The 21,183-nt window shown below is 38.6% G+C and overlaps 1 protein-coding gene across 1 annotated transcript in view; it reads right to left on the bottom strand.

The window, feature by feature from the left end:
* Window positions 1-21,183, bottom strand: part of LOC139758313 (dual specificity tyrosine-phosphorylation-regulated kinase 2-like) — a 446,525-nt gene that overhangs the window by 7,123 nt on the left and 418,219 nt on the right. Inside the window, exon 2 of the mRNA XM_071679544.1 lies at window positions 15,126-15,305. Within this exon, the coding sequence (XP_071535645.1) occupies window positions 15,126-15,305 (180 nt within the window). The remainder of the gene's footprint in view (window positions 1-15,125; window positions 15,306-21,183) is intronic.

Below are 21,183 nucleotides of genomic sequence, written 5' to 3'. Positions count from 1 at the left end.
TAAGATGTATTAAGAAGCTGATAGAGGAAAGCAAAGAAAGAGTAGATGAAGATTTTGGAAGAAAGTTGAGCGAAAGGTTTAGGGAAACAAGAAATTGTACGGGAAGGAGATGGAAAAGGAAAGAAATATATGTAAGAGGAGAAATGTTAAAGTCAGAAGTGGAGTTGCTGAATCAAAAGGAAGATGGAAAGAGTGTTATGAAGAACTGTTGAATGATGGAGCAGAAGTTACACGCATGGGTATGAAGGATGGAAGGAAAAGGATACAAGAATGTGGGCCTATAACAAAAGGGAAGGTACAAATGGCAAAAATAAGGCTGAAGGTAGGAAAGGCACCTGGAGTGGATGGGATTACAGCTGAAATGCTGAAGTATGGAGAAAAAAGTGTGAGAGTGAATGCGTCTGATGTGTAATTTAGCATGAAAACAGGTCATGCCTGAGGACCACATGAAAACTATTATTACTCCTTTATTCAAAGGCAAAGGTGCTAAGGATGAATTCAGCAATTCAAGGAAATAAGTCCGTTAAATATATAGGGAAAAGTGTATGCAAGAGTGTTGACTGATAAGAGTGATGGAGTCTGCTGAATGCAGAATTAGTGAGGAGGAGAGGGGTTTTAGGGAAAGTCAGGGTGAGTGGATCATGTTTTTGTGATGAAAATGACCATGGAAAAGTCTCTAACAAAAGGTAAGTAGCTGTATGCAGCTTTTATGGATCTGGACAAAGCATATCAAAGAGTCAAATGGAATGCTTTATGAGATGTGTTATAACTGCTCGATGGTGTGAAAGCCTTCTATAGGGTACAAAATGCAAGTGTACGAAAAAAAGGCGAGTTGAGCGAAAGTTTTGTGAGATGTTACATACATATGGATGGAGTGATAAAAGAAGCGCAAGCAAAACTAGGGAAAGTGGGTGTAAAGATGGAATGTAATGGTGAGGTATGAGGCTAGTAATAAGACCGTTTGCAGATGATACTGTGTTGTTTTACTGAGAGTGAAGAGGAGTTGCAGAAGGTTGTAAGTGTGTTTTACAATGTGTGTAAGCATACGTGACTGAAGGCAAATACAAGCAGAGTACTGGTGTTTAAAATGGAACAGAGTGAAAGCATAGATTTTGCACAACCTTACAGAGTGAGAAAAGAAAGTGTACTAAAGTGTTTTATAGATATAGTGGGAGGAAGACTGGAAGAGGTAAATGAATTCAAGTTTTCAGGAGCTGTCTAGGGTAAATTTGATAATATGGAAGGAGAGATTTGTGAGAGAGCAGTACAGGGTAGAAGAGTCACTGGGTCGATTAAAAGAATAACGAAGGGTGGAGGTGTAAGTATAGAAGTGAAGAAAGGATTAAGGGACAGTATAGTCCTCCCAACCACGACTTATGCTGCCGAAACATGGACATAAAATGATTCATGGAAGCCAAGAAACCAGGCTGTAGAAACGAGCTATTTGAAAGAAGCATGTGGTATGACTAAATGGAATGAAGAAATGAGGGGGTGTATGAGAGATATGGCATGACAGGGAATGCAAAGGGAATGAATCATTGAGTGGGTGACACATAATAGTTTAAGGTGGTTTGGGTATGTAGTCAGAATGCAAGATGGGAAGTTTACTTGGAGAGAGCGTGACAAGTGTATAATAATACAATCAGAGGGGTTCGTGTGAAAGGATGACCATCTGTGATATTTGGAAATAGAGTGGAAGAGTCCTGGGGGAGAGAAATAGTGGAAAAATGCATGGAATGGTGTATATGAGGGAGGTATGCAAGGATGGGTAAGTAGGGACTGTTTAGCCATGGCCAACCCTTGATATGAGTTCCCAGAGGGAACAGGCATCTGAGATAAAGATAGAATGATGGACATTATATAATTCTATATACATTTTCTTTAATGCCTGGGCAGTGCTAAAATGATGGAATTTTGATGGTTGCTGAACTACCTGAGATGAAAAAAGTATGGATGAAGGTTGAAGGATGCTTCCTGACTCACTACTCTGAGGTTTACCTCATCCGGGATTTTTAAATGCCCCACACCACATGGCACACAGTTAATTGTCAGAGGTATCCTGTGCTGTATATGAAACATCAGCAGCTCATAGGTTAAAACTTTTCAGTAACAATATCAAGCTCTGAAAGAACAGTGCCCATAATCCTTTCAGGATTAAGGATGTTTTGATTTGTTTATGCTAGGGCATAATGATGTTAGTATTAGACTTGGGTATTCAAGGTTAGCCCGCTTTGGTGTTTGCATGAAATTGAATGGTATTATACTGCACTTGTTGGTTATGGCACACAACTGAATTTATATGATTTAAGTTATCAGACATAGCTTTGGAGGGTTAGTTTATATATATAATTGGTTTAACATAACTAAAGAATGGGATATGGATTCCATAGATTAATGTAAGAATGATTCTTTAATTAAAGGTTAAATAATCCTGAATTAAACCAATATGTAAATGAGTTCTGATAACAGTATTCAATAAGTTGCATGGTCACATTCTGAGGAATATTAGCTGTTATTCAAATAGTACTATCAATGTACTTTAAGGATTAAGGATCAACATGTCCTTACAGAGTTAAAAATACACATTTTGAATCATATATTATTGATAAACAAGCATGTATATGTTACATACATATGCACACACAAGTATGCATACATGTAGAGAATGTTCAAGAGATGGGGGCAACATGAGTACAAACCTCCCTCCCCACAGAGTACAGAGGTAATTGTGAATAGGTATTTACGCATAAGCATACACACACACACACATACTGAGAACTTTAAATATGATACACCAAATGGGAAAAAAGATCATGTAAAGCTCAGGATTGATTATATAGTAAATGATAAGGCTAAAAAAACTGAAGTGAAACAAGAACTATAAAGGAGATATGATCACAGAAGCAATTCAAAACTCGACAATTTCAGTCCTAACATATATTGGGAAATGGGGTTCTGCAGTAAGGAAAATGGGCAATGACCGTATAGGAACATTTGTACCTCTAGCCTCAAATACAAAGGTAACGTTACATGATGGGAGGAATTAATATCAAAAAGCAAAAATGCTCAGAAAAGTGCAAAGTGAATATATATAGACTAACCAAGCTGACAGATACCCAATGAATACGAGCCAAATAATAAAAAAAATCTTGTAAAAGAGTAATAGTTATTAACTATTTTATAGGCCTTAATATTTCCCATAATATTTTTCTGAAACCACACTGCTCTTCCCCAATCTGATGCTCTGTACATGCCTTCACCCTCTCAATCAATACCCTCCCATATAATTTACCAGGAATACTCAACAAACTTATACCTCTGTAATTTGAGCACTCACTCTTATCCCCTTTGCCTTTGTACAATGGCACTATGCAAGCATTCCGCCAATCCTCAGGCACCTCACCATGAGTCATACATACATTAAATAACCTTACCAACCAGTCAACAATACAGTCACTCCCTTTTTTAATAAATTCCACTGCAATACCATCCAAACCTGCTGCCTTGCCAGCTTTCATCTTCCGCAAAGCTTTTACTTCTCTGTTTACCAAATCATTTTCCCTAACCCTCTCACTTTGCACACCACCTCGACCAAAACACCCTATATCTGCCACTCTATCATCAAGAGGATGTGTGGATCAGGTGTTTGCTTTGAAGAATGTATGTGAGAAATACTTAGAAAAGCAAATGGATTTGTATGTAGCATTTATGGATCTGGAGAAGGCATATGATAGAGTTGATAGAGATGCTCTGTGGAAGGTATTAAGAATATATGGTGTGGGAGGCAAGTTGTTAGAAGCAGTGAAAAGTTTTTATTGAGGATGTAAGGCATGTGTACGTGTAGGAAGAGAGGAAAGTGATTGGTTCTCAGTGAATGTAGGTTTGCGGCAGGGGTGTGTGATGTCTCCATGGTTGTTTAATTTGTTTATGGATGGGGTTGTTAGGGAGGTGAATGCAAGAGTTTTGGAAAGAGGGGCAAGTATGAAGTCTGTTGGGGATGAGAGAGCTTGGGAAGTGAGTCAGTTGTTGTTCGCTGATGATACAGCGCTGGTGGCTGATTCATGTGAGAAACTGCAGAAGCTGGTGACTGAGTTTGGTAAAGTGTGTGAAAGAAGAAAGTTAAGAGTAAATGTGAATAAGAGCAAGGTTATTAGGTACAGTAGGGTTGAGGGTCAAGTCAATTGGGAGGTGAGTTTGAATGGAGAAAAACTGGAGGAAGTGAAGTGTTTTAGATATCTGGGAGTGGATCTGGCAGCGGATGGAACCATGGAAGTGGAAGTGGATCATAGGGTGGGGGAGGGGGCAAAAATTCTGGGAGCCTTGAAGAATGTGTGGAAGTCGAGAACATTATCTCGGAAAGCAAAAATGGGTATGTTTGAAGGAATAGTGGTTCCAACAATGTTGTATGGTTGCGAGGCGTGGGCTATGGATAGAGTTGTGCGCAGGAGGATGGATGTGCTGGAAATGAGATGTTTGAGGACAATGTGTGGTGTGAGGTGGTTTGATCGAGTAAGTAACATAAGGGTAAGAGAGATGTGTGGAAATAAAAAGAGCGTGGTTGAGAGAGCAGAAGAGGGTGTTTTGAAATGGTTTGGGCACATGGAAAGAATGAGTGAGGAAAGATTGACCAAGAGGATATATGTGTCGGAGGTGGAGGGAACGAGGAGAAGAGGGAGACCAAATTGGAGGTGGAAAGATGGAGTGAAAAAGATTTTGTGTGATCGGGGCCTGAACATGCAGGAGGGTGAAAGGAGGGCAAGGAATAGAGGGAATTGGAGCGATGTGGTATACCGGGGTTGACGTGCTGTCAGTGGATTGAATCGGGGCATGTGAAGCGTCTGGGGTAAACCATGGAAAGCTGTGTAGGTATGTATATTTTGCGTGTGTGGACGTATGTATATACATGTGTATGGGGGTGGGTTGGGCCATTTCTTTCGTCTGTTTCCTTGCGCTACCTCGCATACGCGGGAGACAGCGGAAAAAAAAAAAAAAAAAAAAAAAAAAAAAAAAAATTCTATCCCAGATTCAAATTCAGTATGAAACAGGCCTTATTCTGAGGTTTTCAGGGAAATCCATTACCCTCACAAAAATACCAAAATGTGCAGGGAATTTTTCACCCTAAAAACCTTTAGGGTGGATTTGTATGTAGCATTTATGAATCTGGAGAAGGCATATGATAGAGTTGATAGAGATGCTCTCTGGAAGGTATTAAGAAAATATGGTGTGGGAGGCAAGTTGTTAGAACCAGTGAAAAGTTTTTACTGAGTATGTAAAGCATGAATACGTGTAGGAAGAGGGGAAAGTGATTGGTTCTCAGTGAATGTTGTTTGCAGCAGAGTTGCGTGATGTCTCCATGGTTGTTTAATTTGTTTATGGATGGGGTTGTTAGGGAGGTGAATGCAAGAGTTTTGGAAAGAGGGGCAAGCATGCAGTCTGTTATGGATGAGAGAGCTTGGAAGTGAGTCGGTTGTTGTTCGCTGATGATACAGCGCTGGTGGCTGATTCGTGTGAGAAACTGCAGAAGCTGGTGACTGAGTTTGGTAAAGTGTGTGAAAGAAGAAAGCTGAGAGTAAATGTGAATAAGAGCAAGGTTATTAGGTACAGTAGGGTTGAGGGGCAAGTCAACTGGGAGGTAAGTCTGAAAGGAGAAAAACTGGAGGAAGTGAAGTGTTTTAGATATCTGGGAGTGGATTCAGCAGCAGATGGAAACATGGAAGCGGAAGTGAATCATAGGGTGGGGGATGGGCGAAAGTTCTGGGAGTGTTGAAGAATGTGTGTAAGTCGAGAACGTTACCTTGGAAAGCAAAAATGGGTATGTTTGAAGGAATAGTGGTTCCAACAATGATATATGGTTGCGAGGCATGGGCTATAGATAGAATTGTGCGGAGGAGGGTGGATGTGCTGGAAATGAGATGTTTGAGGACAATATGTGGTGTGAGGTGGTATGATCGAGTAAGTAATGAAAGGGTAAGAGAGATTTGTGTAATAAAACGAGTGGTTGAGAGAGCAGGAGAGGGTGTTTTGAAATGGTTTGGTCACATGCAGAGAATGAGTGAGGAAAGATTGACAAAGAGGATATATGTGTCAGAGGTGGAGGGAACGAGGAGAAGTGGGAGACCAAATTGGAGGTGGAAAGATGGAGTGAAAAAGATTTTGAGTGATCAGGGTTCTGAACATGCAGGAGAGTGAAAGGCGTGCAAGGAATAGAGTAAATTGGATCGATGTGGTATACCGGGGTCGACGTCCTGTCAGTGGATTCAACCAGGGCATGTGAAGTGTCTAGGGTAAACCATGGAAAGTTCTGTGGGGCCTGGATATGGAAAGGGAGCTGTGGTTTCGGTGCATTATACATGACAGCTAGAGACTGAGTGTGAACGAATGTGGCCTTTGTTGTCTTATCCTAGCACTACTTCGCGCACATACGGGGGGAGGGGATTGTTATTTCATGTGTGGCGGGGTGGCGATGGGAATGAATAGGGGCAGACAGTATGAATTATTTTTTTTTTTTTTTTGCTTTGTTGCTGTCTCCCGCGTTTGCAAGGTAGCGCAAGGAAACAGACGAAAGAAATGGCCCAGCCCACCCCCATACACATGTATATACATACGTCCACACACGCAAATATACATACCTACACAGCTTTCCATGGTTTACCCCAGACGCTTTACATGCCCTGATTCAATCCACTGACAGCACGTCAACCCCGGTATACCACATCAATCCAATTCACTCTATTCCTTGCCCTCCTTTCACCCTCCTGCATGTTCAGGCCCCGATCACACAAAATCTTTTTCACTCCATCTTTCCACCTCCAATTTGGTCTCCCACTTCTCGTTCCCTCCACCTCCTCACTCATTCTCTCCATGTGCCCAAACCATTTCAAAACACCCTCTTCTGCTCTCTCAACCACGCTCTTTTTATTTCCATACATCTCTCTTACCCTTACGTTACTTACTCGATCAAACCACCTCACACCACACATTGTCCTCAAACATCTCATTTCCAGCACATCCATCCTCCTGCGCACAACTCTATCCATAGCCCACGCCTCGCAACCATACAACATTGTTGGAACCACTATTCCTTCAAACATACCCATTTTTGCTTTCCGAGATAATGTTCTCGACTTCCACACATTCTTCAAGGCTCCCAGGATTTTCGCCCCCTCCCCCACCCTATGATCCACTTCCGCTTCCATGGTTCCATCCGCTGCCAGATCCACTCCCAGATATCTACAACACTTTACTTCCTCCAGTTTTTCTCCATTCAAACTTACCTCCCAACTGACTTGACCCTCAACCCTACTGTACCTAATTACCTTGCTCTTATTCACATGTACATGTACATGTGTATATATGTATATGTCTGTGTGTGTATATGTATGTATACGTTGAGATGTATAGGTATGTATTTTTGCGTGTGTGGACATGTATGTATATACATGTGTATGTGGGTGAGTTGGGCCATTCTTTCGTCTGTTTCCTTGTGCTACCTCGCTGATGCGGGAGACAGTGACAAAGTAAAATAATTTTTTTTTTTTATAATTTTGCTTTTTCAAAGTAAAATAAATAAATAAATAAATAATTTTCAATTATAGAACCGTTTAATTGTCATATTTGAATTTTAAAACAAAAAGTTTTCTAGGCTAAAAGGTTTCCCTGAACTAATACCCGCAATTTTTGGTATTTCTGCAAGAGTGATAGATTCATATTAAATTCGAATTTGGGGTTGAATTATATGTGAGGAGATATTAAAGCCTGTATGTAAGTTATTAAATCTTACCCTTTTACAAGATTGTGCAATTATTTGAGACGTATTTAATGAGTATCTGTGAGCCTGGGGAAGCATTACGAGATATTTTCTTTGAAAATTCAAGTAGAGAAGCATTTAATTATGTTGCATTTCAATTTTAAAACAAAAAGGTTTTTAGGGTGAAAAATTCCCTGCAATGTTTGGTATTTTTGTGAGGATAACAGACTTTGTCAAAGGTGACCTTCCACTTGTTGAGTAACCTTAATTACATACAGTCTTTTAGCACCAATATATATATAGGGATAGGGGAGAAAGAATACTTCCCACATATTCCCTGCGTGTCGTAGAAGGCAACCCTAAGGGGAGGGAGCGGGGGGGCTGGAAATCCTCCCCTCTCATTTTTTTTTTTTTTTCAAATTTTCCAAAAGAAGGAACAGAGAAGGGGGCCAGGTGAGGATATTCCCTCAGAGGCCCAGTCCTCTGTTCTTAACGCTACCTTGCTAACGCGGGAAATGGCAAATAGTTTGAAAGAAAGAAAAGAAAACAGACTTTCTTGAAAACCTCAGCACAAGGTCTGTGTTTCATACTGAATTCATATTTGGGGTAGGAAAATATGATGGGAAATACTAAGGCCTGTAAAATAGTTATTAATTGTTACTCTTTTACAAGATTTTTCTATTATTTGGTTTGTGCTTATTGGGTGTCATCCTGGGGAAGCATTATGAGATATTTTCTATGAATATTCCAAGTATAGAGCATTTCATTATGTCATATTTCAGTTTTAAAACACAAAGGTTTTTAGGTTAAAAAATTCCCTGAACTATTTATCAACTAAAATTTCTGGTATTTTTGTGAAGGTAATAGATTTCCTTGAAAACCTCAGAATAAGGACAATTGTTCATATTGAATTCAAATTTGGGGTTGAAATATATGATAGGAGACATGAAGGCCTGTAAATAAGTTATTGATTTTTACTCATTTGGAAGATTTTCTATTATTTGGTTCGTATTATTAGGTACCTGTCAACTTGGGGAAGTGTTACGAGATATTTTCTATGAGTGTTTCAAGTATAGATCTGTTTCATTATGTCATACTTCAATTTTAAAACAAAAAGGTTTTTAGGCTAAAAAAATTGGTATTTTTGTCAGGGTGATTGATTTCCTTGAAAACCTCAGAATTCAAAATCTGAAATATATGATGGGAAATATTAAGACCTGTAGATAAGTTATAAATTGTTACTCTTTTACAAGATTTTTTAAATTATTTGGTTCATATTCAATGGGTATCTGTCAGCTTTGGGAAGCATTACGAGGTATTTTCTATGAATATGTCTAATACAGAAGCATTTCGTCATATTTCAGTTTTAAAACAAAAAGATTTTTAGGCTAAAGAATTCCCTGCAATTTTTGGTAATTTTATGAGGGTGACAGATTTGCATAAAAACCTCTGTACAAGGACCACTTTTCATACTGAATTCAAATCCAGAGTTTTATTGTCATATTTCAGTTTTAAAACAAAAAGGGTTTTCAGGCAAAAAAGAAATCCCTCATTACTTGCAATATTTGCTATTTTTGTGAGGGATATATATATATATTTGCTTGAAACCTCATTATAAGAAGTAATGTCCATGCAGAGTTTAAATTTGGAGTTGAAATATACATTGGGGGACATTAAGGTGAGTAAATAAATAACTGTTACTCTTAAAAGGTTCTATAATTATTCGGTTTATATTTATTGGGTGTCTATCAGCTTGGTGAAGGATTATGATATTTTCAGTGATTTTTTCAAGTTTAGAAGATTTTCATTATGTTGTATTACAATTTCAAGAGAAAAAGTTTTTAGGCTAAAATTGAGAAAAATTTATCTTGAAAAATGATAGAAAATATGGATGGAAGTATTCTTCACTGTACAAGAGGGTGGTTTACAGCATATAAAAGTTTGAAAAGAAAGAGAGACTAAAATACATAAGGAGATACTCAACATGTACACATATAAACACAGGCCATCAAACACAAACTGACAAACAAAGGCAAATACTCAAGTATATAAACAGTATCTATGAATGCATGTCCATAAATATGCACTCATACACACATCCAAGCAGATAGTCAAGCATATGCAGAGACACATACACACAAATATCAAATCTTTTGTATTTATGTATTTTCATACAAGTGCATTTAATTGCATGTTTAGCAAAAAATTTGTCCTGTTCTTGGAGGGAGTTTTACACTCTTAGTGCCCAATACAATATCAACATCTTTTTGAACTTCTGTATGCTGTCTGCATTTGCTATTGCTTCATTCAGTTTATTCCATTCATCCACTTCAATTATACTATGAAAGAGCTTCCTTACACTTTTTAACAAGGTTTTTCTCTAATTTCATGTTAGTCCTTTGGTTCTTCAGTCCCTGCATCATTAAAAAACTATTCACTATCTCCATTATCAAGCTGATTTAAAAACTTTAAGGCTGTTGCTCACTTCCTGCATTTTTCAAAAAATTATTCACTACCTCCATCAAGCAGACTTAGAAACTTTAATGTTATGATCATTTCACCTCTCACTCCTCTCTCTTCCATGGTGAGCAAATTTAAGACATCTAGCCTTTCCCTGTAATTTAGCTTTCTTGATTTCGGTACCATCTTTGTTACCCTTCTCTGGGACCTTCTCTATTAGTTATTTGTGCTTCTTTAGCAATGATGACTAAATGTGACCAACATATCAGTCTTAGCCTAATGTAGGGTGTGAACAGCTTGCTGGACATTTCCTTATCCATATATCTGAATGCTCGTCTAATAGGTGTCAGCAAAGAGTATGTCCTCTTTACTTTTCTCTCAACATGGGACATTGGCAATGGCAACAGGTTAGAGATGATAACTCCCAAGTCCTTCTCACACTATTTTTTGCAGCATGTTTCCTGATAGATAATATTCATATGAAGGTCTTCTTTCACTGTGTTCCATCATCATTACTGTACAAATTTCATCAACCATGTATAAGACCAACTTTGGAGCCTGTCTTGGTACCTTGCAAACATGAATTCTTCCTCAATTACTGTTTCCACTCATGATTTGTACATCATCTGCATTTATACCATCTGTCAGTTTTCCTTACCGTAAATCCCATAACAGAACCCTATAGCAGACCACCAGTGATCTCTACCCATTTCAAGAAAGCCCTTCTAACAACCATCCTTTGTTCCACTAAGATAGTCTTTCATTTATTGAAGGAGTTACCCTTATTCATGCCTGGTCTTGCAGCTCCTCCTTCATCTTCCCCCTCCATAAAGTATTCCTTCATTTTCCCCTCAGTACAGTATCAAACGCTTTCTTACAGACCAGACACAAACAATACACTTAGCCTCCTCTTTTGTTCAAAATAGGTCTCACTCTCTCACAGAAATGACCCTTCTGTAGAATCATATTGCATCTCACTTAAGTAATTTCTCTCCTGCTTTCAGTTTATCTTTACCAAGACCTTACAGACTACATTCGTCAGGAAAATTGGTTTGTATTTCAGTTACTCTTCCTGGTCTTCTTTCTTCCTAATATGTATAATATTTGCCCTCTTCCACACTTTCTCCAGCAATATCTTGAGCAATGGTCTATCAAGTGATTCTGCACGCATGATGTGAAATTTTGAACAGAACCATGAAACTTGAAGTATCTATATAAGACATTAACAGAAACACAAAGGCATTTCTTTATGTCTTTCCTGACATCTCAGTGCTTTCCAAGACCACCTCCCAATTCCATCTCATTAGTGTTGGGGCTTTAATGTCTTTCAATGTGAAAACATTTCTGAACCTGTCATTCAGTTTTTCACATATCCTTACAACCTCTTCAACTCTTTCCCTAAATCCCTCAGCTTGAGTAGCTGATCTTTATCTGACAAGCTACTCATGATGATTTTATGGTAATGCTTTGGATGCTCTCTTAACATGTCATCAATATTCTTTTCAAAGTTTCTTCGTTCCTCCTTTTCTATTCTGCTGTACTCATACATATTCCTTGTTCTCATATCTTACAAAGCTGGCTGGCTGCAGTGCCACCTGAACCTTCACCACAGCACATCTTGAAGCTCCTTTGTTTTTTGACATTTTTTTTGTTGACTCATTCCTCCGTTTCTCAATTTATCCTTTGTATATAAGGCTAGAAGTAGCCACATTCCTACTCCTTCACTGTAATATTCACAGAACTTGTCACCACAGAGCCCTGGTTCCTAGCAACTGAACTCCATTTCCCGGTACATGTCACCATGGAAATTGTTACGTTCTGTGTAGTTTCCATGATTATATTTCCTCTTTAAATCATGTTTCTTTTCTTTCCTCAACCTCTTTAACCACAGTATCAAATCTAAGCATTACTTGATCACCTTTACCTATTGGTGTATCATACATGATATTCTTAATACCCTTGATTATTCAATAAGCATGAAGATATAGTAATCATGATGTATCAGTTCCTCTCATCCTGGTGAATTCACTCATATGCTGTACAGTAACGGAAATTTTTCTTCCACACTCTTAAAGCCTGTTTCTCTATGACTATGTTACCATGAAAATCCGAATTCCCCCGTCTGTCTCTTTATAATTGAAATCTCCTACTATTAGTATTTCACTACCCCGAAAGAGTACATATTTTACTGCCATTATTAGCACTTTACCACCTCTAACAAGTCCATACTTTACCATTTCATGATTGTTCCTTCATTATCATTACTGAATTTTTTGTTCTGGGTCATTATATTTCTTTGTGTGTGTGTGTTGCAACTTTTCTGACTTTTCACTTGCCCCACCTGAAGTTGTGACTTCTACCAGCTACATGCCCATTCACTTCTGAGAATCGGTCAACTTTAACATCAACTTGAAGCCTAAGGAACTTAAAGGCACTTAGCACAGCCCACCTAAACTCTTCTTTTAGTGCAGGGCAGCTGAAAGTTTCTGTCCATAGCTTACATCACTTACTGTAAGCACCAATCCCTGTACTTTTAATTAAACCCTTTTTGTAAATTTCTTTTCTTCTGAAAAGTTGCTCCATTTATACAAAGGATTGTATGGAGTACTGTTCTCACATCTGGGATCATTCTAGTTCTGCATCCTTACTTGAAAGGGTCAAAATCAGTCTGATTCATAAACTCTCCCAGCTGACTTCAAAACTTGACCTGCTTGCCCAAAGCTGCAATGTTGGTTCACTTTCCCTCTTCTACAGGTATTACTTTGGTTTTTGCTCTCAAGAGCTGGCTGCTTGTGTGCCACCATCAGTAATTAGACCACAAAAAACTCAGGAAGTTAGTACATCATGATTGCTGTGTGGTCATTGGCAACTCATGGATGGGCTGTTTTGATAAATGTTTATTTTCCTACACCTAGAAGCTTTGGAACTCTCTACCCTCACATGTCTTTCCCAATAATTACAACCTGGCACACTTTAAAAGACAGTTTTTTCACCTGCCAAAAATCATTTTGTTTTCCCTTATCTTTTCTTTTTCCCTTTTATAATCCTTTCTATATTTAACTTAAGGCTCGGCCTTGTTGTGGACTTTTGTCAGTGACTGCAGCCTACAACTAAAAAAAAGAAATAAATAAGTGTGTTTCTTTAAGCAATGAGATCAAACTGGTGTGCATTCTCTAATCCTTGAGTTGAACATCTGATGCACATGACTTTTTGATTTTTTTTTTGTGTGTGCTGGAGGGCAGTTCAAATACAGACTACATTGTTTTTCTCTAGGAGGTCAGTTCTACTCCTAGGTCCAGAATTCTAGCAGGCTGATAGATGTCAGCTGTTATTAACTATAATCAAAGTCCAATCTATTCTGATTTTCCTTTCTTGTCACTAAGTATTTTGGTTGATCAACGAATATTTGTTTGTATAGTCTTGCACTTTATCAAAACGTTGCAACCTTCTGCACTCCTAAACACTCCTTGCCTCTAATACATTTAACATCTGCAAACAATTTCAAGTACAATGTACGTACTTCAAACAAATATGTTATTTGTCACGTATATGTAAATCAAGACTGAGCTGGTGGTGCTTTGTCTCAACCTTTGGTTGAACATCTGATGCAAATGACAATTTGAGGGTCTTTTCCATGTGCTGGAGGGCAGTTCAGATGCTAATCAGGACTTCTCTTTAAGAGACTTCACTTGCTATTTTCTCCGAGACCAAAAAGGCCTCTCAGAAATGTCTTCTTGGCTCCCAACCAGTTAAGTTGTTTTCATTCCATTTAAGTAAGAAGTGGTTGCATACAGTAAGCTTGCAATCTATTACTTTAACAGCTTATTGTATTGTTAGGTATATTTGAATAACTGGTTAAGTCTTTGAGGATCATCTACCCCTAGAGCCTGGGCTGAGCCCAGGCTGCTGAACTGGGTTATTGGTTCATCAAGCTGTTGGAAGCTGCAGCTCACACACCCACATAGCCCTTGGAGCCTGGCTGGTCTGATACACTTTGTGGGTACTTGTCCATTGCACTTTTATACTTCTCTACTGTGTATCCCAAGGTGTTTCTAATGATAGTAAGCAAAGTGTTGAAGAGTCTTGGGCCCCAGATGTTTAAGGCGTTCTCTATTTTTGTGCATATCGCATTTTTGGATTTCAGAGGTAAAGTCTTAAAAATCTTCCTTGTCTGTCATGCCAGAAGGATGTTTTTTCCAATTGTAAGTTGGGAACCATACCTTCTAGGATTTTCCAGGTACAATGATGATATAGTTCTCTCAGCTATGCTTAGAGATATCAGCCTTCTCTGTAATTTAGTTGCTTTACCACATTAACATGGGTTGTGAAAGATCTCTGAATACTTTGTAATACCATAAATTTAATAATTTTGTAAGGTGATGTTAGAATGCAATGCAGTGAATGAATTTCACATTTCAATAATATTATTGTTTTTTTCCCATCTTGGAAGTCCACAGGATCCAGTCTAATATCCTTCTACAGAAAGCAACCACTGTTTTGTTGTGTTCGCTGATGGTCTGGTCATTAAGCATTATTATTATGAGTTTACGAGTGTTTGTGTCCGTCTGTTATTGCTTTTGATTTCCCCATACCAAAGGAGGTGAAACTTATCTCCAGTGAAAAGTATGCTGTTCTTGGTTGCACAGTTAAAGACTTTAAGTGTCTTTGTAGCTATTCAGCATTCTCTGTTAATATGAATTTCATACCTATAATTGTATCATAAGTTAAAAATCCTACTGAAATAATGGGTGTGTGTAATGCATTCTGAATTACCTGTTTGTACAGTATAGGGAGAGGGGGTTCTACATTTGTCTCTATGTGCATGTGTGCATGCATGTCCATTTACACCTATATCTAGATACAATTCCCTTTTTTCTTATCATACAGCCAAAACATCAGTAGAATCAACTACACCAACCTCGCCCGGAAGGAGGGGATATCCAGTGAGGAGTTCGGCCAGGATGCAACCCAGGGACCAGATGTCGATGGCCATGCCATACTTGGCCCCCAGGATGACCTCTGGAGCACGGTAGAAGCGGCTCTGGATATAAGTGTACACTCGCTGGTTCTCCAGACACGAGGACCCGAAGTCGATCACCTGTGGAGAGGCAAACAAGTTTTAATCAGGCTTACATAGAGATCTGGGAGAAGGTAGGGAGTTGGTATGGCGGTCGTGGTTGGGGGGAAGGATGGTGATTACGGCAGTGTTATATGGTCATCAACAGACATGGTCATTTAAACTGTAGGATGTGTTAATTATGGTCATCAACAGACATGGTCATTTAAACTGTAGGATGTGTTAATTATGGTCATCAACAGACATGATCATTTAAACTGAGTTTTATTCACTTGCAAATACATATTTCTCTACATCTGTCACTGTACTGACGTGGGACACTATGAATAGCAAGTGAGCTAAATCAGAGTCCACTACGTCACCTGACGGACTCGACATACAGCAGAACCACTGGCCTTGAGGTTTGACTAGCATGTCCCCAGTGGCGAATAAATTTCATTAACTTATGCACCTTGGAGGTACGATCCTTTAATTAACACCGTTAATGCAATGTCCTGGCTTCTGACCTGACCCATTGAGGTGGCAACGTCATGCTCATGATGTATAATACATACACGACATCAAAACCAGTCAACAGGTAGAACACACGTGAACACACCATTCAACTAGTCAGCCATGACAGATAAACAAACACATGAATCGTAGTATAAGTTTGGTTTTCGTTATCAAGTATTATCATTATTATTATTATTATTATTATTATTTCATTATTAGTGATATCAATTATTATTATTTCTGGAAATGAGGGAATTATAAATAAAGAAAAAGGTACCTATAAACAAAATATCGGATAAAACAAGGATTCATACACTTCCAGTAAATAGAATATATATATATATATATATATATATATATATATATATATATATATATATTCAGGACACCTTTCACCTAAGTCCTGATCTATAACCACATGATCCCTGATCCAAGGCTTCTTGCAACGTCTAGGCTGCGCTACACTCAGCAGCAGGGACAGGATGAAACCATTTAAAGCAAATGACGACGATACAACCTTGCCTAAGATGACTCTTCCACTTGTATAACCTCAACCTCAAGCATTCGAAATCCAGCAAGATACACAGACTTATAAATATATATATAATGTATATATATTTTTTTTTTTATACTTTGTCGCTGTCTCCCGCGTTTGCGAGGTATATATATATATATATATATATATATATATATATATATATATATATATATATATATATATATATATATATATATATATATTGTTTAAATCGGATTATTTCGTATCAAAACTTATGTAGAGGAATAAGAAAAGAGAGCTAGAGATGTAAACAAGCCATGTGCTTCAGCTTTGGTCGACTGCAAGACGTGAATTCAAGGTTTGGTGAGTGGAAGTAATATTAATGGCATTCCCATGAACAATGGGACGGAGTCGTCTTCCTTGCTTTCACACCTAATCCAAGTATATATTGTTTCCTCCTAATCGTTTACGTAGGTACCAATCACCAATCCTTCACTCCTAATCTTCATTCCTCTGTTCACTTGACAAAGTTAAAAAAGGATTACCAGTCACTAGTCCTTAATCCTCAATATCAGTGACTACGCTATAGTCAGTACACAAATAAAATCAAGATGGTGAAATGCATCCCCCCAAAGGCACAGATTTCACGTAAACACTGAGAACTCTGGCTCAGTTTAAATGTCTCATAAAATAAGGATACAAATGCAAGTTATTCAAAGGTCCAAAAAGTTGCTGGAGGAGGGAGAAGGGTTCTTGATGGCATACGCGGCTGCCTCAACCAACCCAGCAAGGTGGACTGGGAGATCATATATCACCCCAACACCTGACCTTGCCACTCGTCTTAAACTAAACTCTTCACTTTCAGCCCTTGACACACCCGGCTCCAGGTATGGCTGTAAGTGTGTCATCTTGACACACCCGGCTCCAGGGATGGCTGTAAGTGTGTCATCTTGACACACCCGGCTCCAGGTATGGCTGTAATTGTGTCATCTTGACACACCCGGCTCCAGGTATGGCTGTGTGTCATCTTGACACACCCGGCTCCAGATATGGCTGTAAGTGTGTCATATTGACACACCCGGCTCCAGGTATGGCTGTAAGTGTGTCATCTTGACACACCCGGCTTAAGGTATGGCTGTAAGTGTGTCATCTTGACACACCCGGCTCCAGGTATGGCTGTGTGTCATCTTGACACAGCCGGCTCCAGGTATGGCTGTGTGTCATCTCACTTCACTTGCGACAAATGTTAAAAGAGAAAGAGAAAAAACTCTTTACTGCTAGGTATTTTTAAGATTTTCTAACCCTCTTCTCCACCTCTGTATCTTTATTTAACATAAGTAGTTTCGTATACTTAACCATTTTTTTTTTTTACATTTATCTTAATTACGTATAGCAATTATGTTCTTTTCAGCTTCGCTCTTTCAACTACGAAGACTTCATGATTAACTACTTAGTCTCCAACAATTACATTCAACAATGATACATATTTCTCATTATCAGAAATCAAGTGGTAAATTGATTACCTTACATCTTTTAGCGTTTTAAGAATGTTACATAACCTTAACCCTGTAAGTATAAGAGTCTGGTTTTTACCTAAACCTAATAAAAATAATTCCTTTACCATTCTCTTCGCTACGCGGATAGTCCACATGCTTTTTTCCTTCCACATGTATTCCCATTCATCACAAGAAACAAGGGGGCCAAATGGGGCAATAGGAAATTTCCATGGGGTCCTAAATGCTGTAATTTACAGGAATATATACAAGTAGAATCCCTGTATAAAAAAAAAAGTATCTGTGCATAAGAGTTTTATCTTAAATCGTGACACTTTCGGTTCGATAATGAGATTACGTACTTTCCCCGATATATACAATTATAACTTATAATCTCTTATTCCATTATTTTTTTCTCTCTCCTTCGAGCCGCTACTTTGAACCCTTGGAAGTCAGGTCATGGGTAAATATGTCATCAACCTAAAAAGAATTTTGATAGATTCATGCTCATGTGATTAATATATATATATATATATATATATATATATATATATATATATATATATATATATATATATATATATATATATATATATATATAAATATATATATATATATATATATTTTTTTTTTTTTCTTTTTTTATACTTTGTCGCTGTCTCCCGCGTTTGCGAGGTAGCGCAAGGAAACAGACGAAAGAAATGGCCCACCCCCCCCCCCCCCCATACACATGTACATACACACGTCCACACACGCAAATATACATACCTACACAGCTTTCCATGGTTTACCCCAGACGCTTCACATGCCTTGCTTCAATCCACTGACAGCACGTCAACCCCTGTATACCACATGACTCCAATTCACTCTATTTCTTGCCCTCCTTTCACCCTCCTGCATGTTCAGGCCCCGATCACACAAAATCTTTTTCACTCCATCTTTCCACCTCCAATTTGGTCTCCCTCTTCTCCTCGTTCCCTCCACCTCCGACACATATATCCTCTTGGTCAATCTCTCCTCACTCATTCTCTCCATGTGCCCAAACCATTTCAAAACACCCTCTTCTGCTCTCTCAACCACGCTCTTTTTATTTCCACACATCTCTCTTACCCTTACGTTACTTACTCGATCAAACCACCTCACACCACACATTGTCCTCAAACATCTCATTTCCAGCACATCCATCCTCCTGCGCACATCTCTATCCATAGCCCACGCCTCGCAACCATACAACATTGTTGGAACCACTATTCCCTCAAACATACCCATTTTTGCTTTCCGAGATAATGTTCTCGACTTCCACACATTTTTCAAGGCTCCCAAAAATTTCGCCCCCTCCCCCACCCTATGATCCACTTCCGCTTCTATATATATATATATATATATATATATATATATATATATATATATATATATATATATATATATATATATATATATATAAATATATATATATATATATATATATATATATATATATATATATATATATATATATATATATAAAGCTGGTAATTCTTTCGCTGTCACACACCTCACTCACAACACCATGTAATGACCAGCAGTTTAACTACCGATTGCGTCAACCACTACACAACACCACAGCCTCGCTCACAACACACACACACACACACACACACACAGAACCCGTTTAAAACATAAAGAGAACCATTAAGGCAGTTATTTATCTTAAGCTACGATTATTATACCATTTCTTCTATTTCACATTACTGAACATCTCCCCGGAGAAAATTAAAGGAAATTTCTAGATATATATACATCATGATGTCAGATATCTTGAAAGAGGACAACACACACGTACCCTAAGACTTCGTACCAATTAACACTATATTAATACCTTACATAACTGTGCGTTCCTATGTACGACGGTTTTTTAAGAATATATATATACAAAAAATTACCTTTCAAAATTAGGTTAAAGGCCGGGCTATCCTATCCAAGTAGTGAACTGTCGTGCTCAAAGGGTGGTGAAGTATGAAACTGAGTGAGGAATATATAGAAATCAATAATTGGTTCCTTAAGAAGAAAAAATATGTTTACGAGAGTTGTGTGTGTGTGTTTTAGGGAAGAGAGAGAGAGAGTTTTTACACTCGGCGTTGCTCCGTCTCTTAACCTTGTAAGTATGTACCAAGTGTTTCCACACACACACACACACACACACACACGAGAAGTGCGTCCAGCTGTTTATCTCAGTAAACACCAAGACAACATCCGGAGATAACATCAGGAGTCGACCACAGGACCTCAAGCTCGAGGTTACGCAACAGGAGGTGTTGGACAACGACCACCACCCTTCGTCATCATCATTAGTACAGTAGCATTATGCCTCTCTCTCTCTCTCTCTCTCTCTCTCTCTCTCTCTCTCTCTCTCTCTCTCTCTCTCTCTCTCTCTCTCTCTCTCTCTCTCTCCTGTTACAATCTCTGATGGCAGTTCATTCTAGACAGCCTTTGTCGTCTGTTTAGTAACATCTCTGACAGCTGTTAGCTCTAGAGAGAGACTCTGTAGTCTGTTTGTAGTCTGTTAAATAACGGAGACAGAGTGAGAATATGCCACTGTAAACAGAGGACCACAAAATGACAAATCAGTTCTTAATAGCTATTACGACAGCCAAGACCCATCACCACTACTACTAGTAGTAGTAACCATTACGACCATCATTACCAAACCACTTCGCCCAACAACCACAATGATCATCAACCACAACCAGTACCAGTAACCCATACGACCACCACCACGCCAATCATTATTACGACCACAGAACCCACTAGTACGACCACCAAACACAACCATTACGACCATCAACAGCGTGACCACAGGGGACGACAGCACATATCCCGGGTGTTGTGACCATCAATAATCGTCAGGATCAACACCCAAATGTCACCACTTGGACCAATGTGCCAATCGGTCGCCACTGATGTGCACAAAGCAAATGAATCAAAATGAACGCTACGACTCCCGTGGTCTAGGTAGGCTTGGTAAGCGTGGATGCGACAACGCACTTATTAATTATTATGGTAACTGCTCTGTACATTAATTATTCTTGATATAAAAAATAAATCAGATACATTATAACTGTTTGGAAATATGTGGAGAGTAGAGCTACCAGTGTGAGGCAAGACCCTAAATCGTATATATTATAATACTTCATCCAATGAGTCGTAATGTCTACCATAATTATTTTTTTTTTGGGGGGTGTACATGTGGGGTGTGTTCCTTACAGTCAGTGTGTGTGTGTGTGTGTATCCTGATGGTTGATGTACGTGTGTGTGTGGGGTGGGGGGGGAGACAGAGGCTAATGGACATATAAGTATACATGCGAGAGAGCTCCTTACACTTAATGTAGTGTTATGGGACAAGTAACAGCAAGTATGCGTGTTCAGGACTCCT

Source organism: Panulirus ornatus, chromosome 2 (assembly GCF_036320965.1).
Source record: "Panulirus ornatus isolate Po-2019 chromosome 2, ASM3632096v1, whole genome shotgun sequence".
NCBI classification, from domain to species: domain Eukaryota; kingdom Metazoa; phylum Arthropoda; class Malacostraca; order Decapoda; family Palinuridae; genus Panulirus; species Panulirus ornatus.
This window is presented reverse-complemented; position numbering and strand designations above follow the sequence as displayed.